The 9,183-nt window shown below is 40.9% G+C and overlaps 1 protein-coding gene across 1 annotated transcript in view; it reads right to left on the bottom strand.

Annotated features, from left to right (window-relative positions):
• pax7a (paired box 7a) overlaps positions 1–6,775 on the bottom strand; it is a gene marked incomplete at both ends in the record, with an annotated part of 30,707 nt that extends 23,932 nt beyond the window's left edge. The window contains 4 exons of the mRNA XM_084460763.1: positions 4,481–4,609; positions 4,889–5,018; positions 5,335–5,570; positions 6,691–6,775. Of these exons, the coding sequence (XP_084316889.1) occupies positions 4,481–4,609; positions 4,889–5,018; positions 5,335–5,570; positions 6,691–6,775 (580 nt within the window). The remainder of the gene's footprint in view (positions 1–4,480; positions 4,610–4,888; positions 5,019–5,334; positions 5,571–6,690) is intronic.
• Positions 6,776–9,183: the final 2,408 nt, after the last annotated feature.

Here is a 9,183-nt window from a genome sequence, read left to right as displayed (position 1 = left end):
CGAATTCGGGGTCCCCCTAAAGTTCACAGGTCGCCAAAATCGCTTGGTATAATTGCTCACTACAGAGGAGAGAACGAATCGAGACATAGTTGTCTGTGTAAATTGCCATTTATCCGTTTATCGTGTCATATACTGTCGGTTGACGTGTGTGGTTATTCATAAATCGTAGGCTAAGGAAGGCAGACGCCATGCTCGCTAAACCTCTACAGGACGCACACATGCAAACTTTCCTCCAGTGATCACCGCTGTGTTCAATTACAAGGCAATAGGCTACTTGTACATATATTGTCCATTCTGTCAGCACTCCGGCTGTGTATTAGGGATCGGGATAACAGGGTTAAGACCTTATTGTTAATTGCTTGTAAACCATGACCCATTTACACGTTGTTTGCAAACAGGTTCTCAGTGAAACGATTTCAAAATTTTACGCGGTTGAGAATTAGGCTATCATTTAATCCCAATGATAATTTGTAAAAAATATCCAAACATTTTCTATAGGCATACTCTCTTTGAATAAAAAATATGGCCAATTGTAACGGCTTTGGTTAATTTGATTTGTTCCAGGATTAGTTATACAGTGACCTCTGACTATCTTAACCAAAGTCTCCACAATACATTTTGAAATGGTAGCCTATAATTTTCTTAATGTTTTATCTTTGTGAATTTAGGTAAACTTAAATATTTAATCAATCTGAAACATGATAATTAGGCTATGACAGTAGCCTATATTATCATGTTTGTAATAGCCTATGAGTAGCCTATTATTATGGTTTGATAATTATTAGAATTATTCGTATATTGATTATTAATAGGCCTAGTATTAACAGGCCTACTGGTAGTGGTGGTGGTTATGTTACTACTAGCCTACCTATTATTCTCATTATTAGGTTTATAAGTATTATTATTATTATTATTATCTAGCCTATGAAATAAATAATAATAATACAAATATTGAGATAGTCGCAAGCCCTTTCAGCACTGAGAAATACACACGTAGCCTAAATGGCGGGAGATGGAAAGGGGAGGTTAATCCGAGTTTAATGCGGTGGAGCAGGGCTATATGATGGGTATGTTATCTCTGACCAACATTTGGGTCTCCCTCAATTTCAACCCAGCCAAATAGCTGCGAGAAAGTGCAGATGGAGTTGCTCTCAATGCCTGAGGAAAAAATGTTATTAATAGCTAAATAACTTCCCCATACTTTCACTAAATCTCTCTCACACTATTCCAGATGGATTTGTTTGAAGTGGTCTCCCGCTTTATTCCCCTGTCCCTCTCATTCAGCACGGATTTAGACCCGAAATATAGCTACATTATATTTCCATACACATAGAAAGCGTGTGTGTGTGTGTGTGTGTGTGTGTGTGTGTGTGTGTGTGTGTGTGTGTGTGTGTGTAGATGCATGCGTGCGTGTGTGGGGGGCGCGAGGACAAAGGCAGAGTGCACATATTTCTAATCGTGCCTCAAATTGATGAAATTAGCTGTAATTTGATATAACTAACCTCTTGATTTTTGTCGCACATTGAGTGACGAATAAATGTAAATGGTATCTCTAATAGTTGGCAAAAGTATTTTATATCCTTTTTTAAGGCCCAATAAAACATGCTTGTGATCTTAATTGGCAACCACGGTGATTTTATGAAATGCACACAGGAACCAAGCCTCTAGCCTCGGAGAGCCTGACCCCCCCCCCACACACACACACACACACACACACACACACACACACCACCACCTCTCCAGTCTTCACTCGTTATCCCTCCCCAGCGCCGAGAAATCCCGTCTGGCTTCTGTTTGATTAAACTGAGACCCTCAGGTAATCTCAGGTTGAAGTGTCCATCGCCTGTCGCCCCCATCTCACTGTGCGCTCACACAGGTGACAGATTGTTGGTTTTGCACCACAGATGGTCTCTAAAGACGATTGCTCTCTCTCTCTCTCTCTCTCTCTCTCTCTCTCTAACCAATCTCGTGCAAGCATCACCAGGTTTGCGCACACGTGTGTTTCTTGTTGTTGTTGATGCATAACCGTTTGCCCCGTTATCCTAATTAATCTGGGAAGAACAATCCCCGCGTCTCACTATCATCGCGTGCGCATTGAGGAGCGCATCAGAAATGGTCCCACGAGGAATTTGCTCGCTTCCCCTTGTGAAAGCAAGTGGAATTTCTACATGATATTCTAGACTACATGATATTCAAACATGATATACATACGGCTGCTTCAGCTCTAATAAGACGTTGCAGTATGGGGATATAATCATCACAGAAAAAACAAAACATTGTTTGACACTTTAGCTCGAACTAGGCCTAAAAAATAGGATCCATCGACGTGATTGTGCATTCATGTGGCCTAGTTGAAAATCTTAGATTATTTTGCATATCATTCAATGTTTAATCACGTCAGATTATAGAGGGGGATGTTGTGCTGTAACCTATAAAATATTAAATAAAAATACACAAATAAACAAATAGATAAATCCAAAAACCAAAAATCTCATGAATTTGTGCCCAGGGCGAGTTACTGTGAGCTCCTCTCTGAGATGAAAGTGAAACAGAAATAAAAGGCTCTACTTAATCTGCTTTAAAAGCCCTTCTACATAACGCGTGTGCCTTAAACTCCGAGTGAGGGGCTGATTGGGGATAATACATTTCACCATGCCTGCGGGCTATTACACCCGCCCCGAACACAGACGCCTATTCAGCAGACAGCGTTTCTATTACTCTAATAAGTATTAACATTATTAAATGCCATCCGGATGGTAAACTGCATTAAGGAGGGGAATCTCGTTTCAAGAAATTGAAAGCTCACTCTAGTTATAGCCTACTGGGCCACATACCAGGGGTTCAGGGCGCGTATCTCCAACCCGAGTCGTTAATAAAACAACCACTACAACACTTGCAACACTGCAAATACTTTCCCCTTATACTCCGCGCAGTGTAAATCACTTGCTCGTCCCCTATCTCCATAATCACTCTTATTCTCAATGTAGGCTACTGCTAATTACAGATGAGCGGGAGCTATATAAATAGCCTATATATTTTTTATAATAAACAATATACCATTTTCCGTTAATCGTGTGTTTGAATGCAGCTCGACCTCTAAATGGACAAACCATTTAAAACAGAAAAGAGAGAAGAAAGGATCGTTTTGCTCCATCAGTGCTTATTCTGCTCCAGCAGACTCTCCTACATTATGACACAACTATCTAACAGCGGGGTGGACTGAATTATTCATTTCCCTTTCTCTCTCCTTGCCCTTTGTCCAAAGTTTCTCTCTCTCTCTCTCTCTCTCTCTTTGAAGGATTTTGAATGAGAATGGACAGGCCTGTATATTCTCCTTTTCGCTACCCTGCTTCTAGGATTTGCCTTTGTACCTCAGAATCTTCACTTTAGAAAAGCTTCAATGGTTCTGGGGCTGAAGTTCATCTTCAAGTTTGAAGAAGGCTGGCAGTCTCATAGCCTACAGGGGAAACCGCCTTTGTGAACTCTTATCTAAACCCTATTCAGATATGTTCGATCACCTTAAAGGACAACCTTTATTCAGGAAAGGTTTGTATAAACCCTCAGGTTTTTTTCTTTCCATATTGTCAACTACATAGAGTGCACTTGACATATGTGACACAATGGCGCAAATCATCTACTTGAATGCAATATCTATATGAAATGCAATATAGTAGGCCTTCGCCAAAAAGGAGTATACACCTAAAATAACATTTAGCTTTTTAAAATATTTTTTATTTATTTTTAGAATTGTAGTGTTCCATAAATAAATGCAAATATTACATCCCCAGTAATTCGTCTTTTCCATACATGAAGGCAACTATGTTTGTGTGTTCGACATTGTGGATCGTTGCCACAGTTGCCCCTCACGCGGACGTATAGACCTCCGTTAACCGGACGCATGCTGGGGTAGTGGGCTAACTGACATTGATCATCAAACGGGTCAACTGTCAGCTGTCGTTTAGAGGGTCGGTAAATGAGCACAAGAGGAATTTGTTACACAAATTAATTTTCTGGAGCTAAATACCTTCCGTCAGGGCTCACATAAATAATTGAGTGATTGAGTAACTGCTGGCTGCAGTTTAAAGCAGGAATGGAAGCACCGAGGGCTCTCTCAATTTACCGTGCAAGTGTGAGAATTTCCCATGAGATGGGCAAGCAGACATTTAAAACATTAAAAACGGTCTAATTGAAAACAATATAAAAGATGCATAAAAACAGCATCATGCCCAATCATGATCAAATAATTGAACATTATGACAACAGCAGCACACTATAATAAAGGGAAGCAATTTGCCAAATTGGTAATGACAACGATACCATTATAGGCCTGGCAGAACAACAATGATCATAATAATCATAATAATACTAGGCCTAATAATACGGTAGTAATAACACTAATAATAATAATAATAATAATAATAATAATAATAATAATAATAATAATAGCCTAAATATATCTATATATATTGGGTTGACCTACCTTTATCACCAAGGATGCCATCTATACTGTGTTTAGATTTCTTCTCTCCATCCTCGTCCTTCTTGTCACAATCATCGTCATCATCTTTCTTGCCAAACCGGGCCCTCAAAACTCGGCTGATAGAGCTCACTGATGAGTAAGAGAGTGGAGCCTTGGATTAGTCATGGATTACACTTTAGTCTATAAGAGCAATAATTGCTGTGGTCTATTTCCTGCATGTCATTTGAGCGGCGACGCATAACATTTTAGGAGAGTGAATGCCCCTAAATCAAGGTGTAGGCTACCTGCTGTTAATAATCACATTATTGGTGATAGCAATCAATTAGTCGCACCTCAACTCTTTCAAGAGTTCTAGAGCGGGCTAGTCACTTAAAATAAAGAAAAGTTTCTTACCAGATGAAGCCTCACCTGAAGGAACCGTGCTTCTGTCACACACGCCGTCCTTCAGTAGCTTGTCCCGGATCTCCCAGCTGAACATCCCCGGGTTCTCTCGCTTGTACTCCTCGATACGCTTCTCAACGTCGGGCGTTGCGACCTGCTTTTGGGTTGAAAAGTGTGCAACAACAAAACAAAAAAGAGACAGAGGAACTTTTAATTAAACATAAGAAATAGGCTTAGGCTAAAGGACATCTCCGTTAGTCGGTCGTGTCTATATCATATTCCTTGGATATAAGCATGCACGGTAGAGACCTAAAGTGATCTTATTCGTGAAAAGTAAAACTATCAAAAGGAAAAATGCAATAAACCACAGATATTGAATTTGCAAAATGTGTGATTGTGATGCAGGTAAAGACTGAAAGTGCCAAGCCGCCATGTCTGTAGATAGTGACACATTCCTACTAGTGTACACTCACCCTGGGTTTGCTGCCTCCTATAGCCCCGGGACGAATCGAACCGGTCTCCTGGTACCGACAGAGGATTTTAGAGACACAACCGTGAGAAACCCGCAGCTGTCTGGAGATCACGCAGGGACGGATGCCGTGGTGGGCCATCTCCACGATCTTGTGTCGGATGTGGTTGGGCAGCGGCCTCCCGTTGATGAACACGCCACCCAGCTGGTTCACGCGCCCCTGGCCCAGAGGAGTGGACACTGTTCCAGGAATAACAATACAAATCAATATTATTATTGACTGAACATGCGTTAGGCTATATGCAGTAGGCTAAACTATAGTTAGTTATTTAGTTATAATTTAGACAGATGGGTTCGCTTGTAGAAAGAGTGAATAGGTTTGTTGCGTGCAGGCCTTGGCCGTTTTGGTCTCGAACACTTATTTCATTCTTATACTCGATCAACATCAACGATTGACACAACCAGCTGGGCCACAACAACAGTAATGAAGCGCCTAACGTGGCCAAACCCTTGCGTGATGAGCCGAGCTTAAATGCATTACATATAGGCTGCTATAAAGTCATCCATCTTTCAAACGAAAATCATGCCAAACTCGTTCAGTCTGCTTGTCATGCAGGATGTATCTGTGGAGCCCGAGAGCACTTCACCATCCAATTCCGCATTCAAGAGGTTCTAAAGTGTGTGGCACTTTCCACCTTGATTATTCCTAGTCATGCTGTACAAATATTGATGTGATCCTTTGAGCCATCTCTTTGCTATGTATATTATTTCCATTTGCAGCGGCAGGACACTTCAACAAATCCTGGAGCTTGAGCAACTTGCAAGCTACGTGGTTTTGTGCATTTTCGTTTGGAGCACTTGAGCACGAACCCCCAGCAACTTGGGACTGCTTCCATAAACACATGCAAATAAGAATGCATCTTTTTCCGCGCATAAGCTTAAGTATCTCTGCCAGCAGGCTGCTGGATCACATCTTCAAAACAAAGAAAAATAAAGAAATGACACTGATAACTGTATATAGCCTATTGCAAAATATTGTTTAGCAATTAATTTGTAAATGCAATCAACATGTATCCATGATCCTTTCACTGACCACACTAAACGTTTTAATATTATCAAAGGCTTCAAGGAAACCACAAATACAGACTTGAATACTTCTTTAATTTTCTTCAGTCAACGGTCAAGGCTTAAACACAGCACAGTCTACTAATGCAAACAATGTTTCTATAAATGTAGGCTACGACAAACAAGACGACTGGCTGTATTCAGACTACAACTGACACATGACAACCTTCCCAAACGGCCGATATTTGCTTTCAGCTGAAGCCTAGCGAGAGATAACAAACATCCCATCACCTACCTTCCAGAGGGAAGCCCGTTCGGGGGTAATTCTGGCCTGGCGCCGGACGCATCATCCGAGGGACCGTTCCTTGTAAAGTAGCCATTCTAGCTACCCAAGAAACGACGAATGGGTAATGGTGAAGTCCTCACGCTGACAAAGTCCAGACAAACGAATTTAATCTGATGGAAAACGAAAAATGTCCTCAACAGCACAAGGAGGATAAACTACAGTTTCGTAGTCCCAGTCAGAGGAACTTGTGGGTACCCTGCTCTCCAGAGGAAAACGTGGTGATATTCGTCACTTTTTGGCGAGGTAAAACAAGAGCCTCGCGGATAACGGGTGTGTGGGGGGAATGTGCAAGGGGAGGAAATACACCTTGCATTCAAATGTATAAGTGGGCAAAATATTTTCTCAATTCCTTGCCTTGATATACTTACTGGTCAGCTATAGTTTTGATTACGTCTACCTACTGGTTGGAAGTAGTTTAAGTGGCAAACTTTGGCGCACGTTGTGGGAGGAGACCGCGGGATAGGCTCAACGCGCTTTCTTTTATTCATGATGGCGAAAGTGGGTAGTGCTACGGACCATGTCGACCAATCAGGTAACGGCAGGATGCAAAGAACACATTTAACTTTTAATTCATTGCATTTCTCCTTTCCATCAGCAAGAAACAAAAGTAAACAGAGATGATTCGTTATGCATAAAACAAAAATAAAACAATCACCTTTTGACTGCAATTATTTACCTAGGGCCTAAACAATAGGCTATAGCTAAAACATGTTTGAAGAAATGGTCCATTCAATTATATTTCTAATTTATTTAGAAATTGTCTATTCAATTATATTTCTAATTGATTTAGAAATGGTCTATTCAATTATATTTCTAATTGATTTAGAAATGGTCTATTCAAGAAAGGTTTTACCATTAGGCTACAGTTTATAAAATAAATTATATTATGGCTGGTGAACTTTACCTTTAGAAAACATAAGGCGCGTGCATATAGCCTATAACCTTTACGCGCGTCTGAACCGCCACATTCCGTCTGACCATGATGGAAGCGCCTCAACAAGCTGAGGAATCCTGCACAGCGGGTTAGGGTTAGGGTTAGGGTTAGGGTTAGGGTTAGGGTTAAATCCTGCACAGCGGGCCATGACGCCGGGCCACACGAATGAGCTGCATTCAGATTATTTCACTGAAAGATAACTTTACAATTGAAGGAAAATGAGATGGGTGACGGATGGGGAGAGTTTCTTTCAAGGAACGAAATAATGAAATAAATATAACACAAACACATTACACGAGAATCCATTAGTCGTGGATCATATCCTTTCAGTTTAATATTTCTTATGCGATTTTAAAGTAGCTTCACTACCTGCTTGACAGAGGAGCCCACAAGACAATCATTTTTCTTCAATAGTTAACTAATAGCCTATTGACTAATAGGCTATGCCTTTTTAGTAACACGATTTTTGAAATCACATAAAATGTGTCTTTATACCTAGGAAATTCTATTGTTTTGCACTGTAGCCTATAGCCTATGTCCCATCAGCCAATAATGCTTAAGCCTATAGCCTAAATGCTCGTGATGCATTGTGGGCCCGGTGGAGTGAGCCTTGGTACTGAAACGTGAAGGCTATATCCAAATTACGTATTGGATGTTAACACTTCTAATTTTGTAAAATTGCGTGTCCAAATCGTTTTGAGCAAAACATGCAAGTTTATGGGGTAATTACAACAATTACAACGAACGGCCGTTGATGGTGTCAACAGGTAGCCTATAGCCTAGTGCTATAAAGCACGCATGCATATTTCTTAACAGTTTCTTAAAGGTAAGACTAATTGTTATGAAATAACATTATAACTATCACACTCTTTAGGCATATTGAGGGCGCATATGCTGAATGGAGGAGGTGCGTGTGTCAACTCCATGGGCCCGCCGTGCATAGAAAATTGTGTGACAATTGCCGTGTTAAACACTCCTGGTGGAAGGCAATTTCACAAATAATTTTAGCAACAATTAGGAGTGTGGAGGGGTGAAATGGCGATTTCACATGCAGATGCGCCGGTGGGGAGAACCTGGTACCCTGCCGAATAGCGCTGACCCTCACTCTCCCGCTTTGGTTAGCGTCACATGGGACAGAAAGGCACAAAGAGCCGCCTCACCCTCCTGGGAAGACTCACGGAGCACTGGATTAAGTCAAGCATCAATCACACGAAAACAAACAACAAAAGCGTTTTCCAGAAATCTTTCTCCTTCTCTTCATAGAAAACCTCACCATGTCCTTCTAGGCTGGGAAAGAGGGGAAAGGGAGGGCTCTGTGTGTGTATAGCGTATACACACACACAAACACACACACACGCACACACACACACACACACACACACACATATATATATATATAGAGAGAGAGAGAGAAGAGAGAAAGAGATATATATATATACACTCTTGTATGTATATATATATATATATATATATATATATATATATAGAGTCACATTACATCCATACCA

This window comes from Borostomias antarcticus, assembly GCF_949987555.1.
Source record: "Borostomias antarcticus genome assembly, chromosome: 33".
NCBI lineage: Eukaryota > Metazoa > Chordata > Actinopteri > Stomiiformes > Stomiidae > Borostomias > Borostomias antarcticus.
This window is presented reverse-complemented; position numbering and strand designations above follow the sequence as displayed.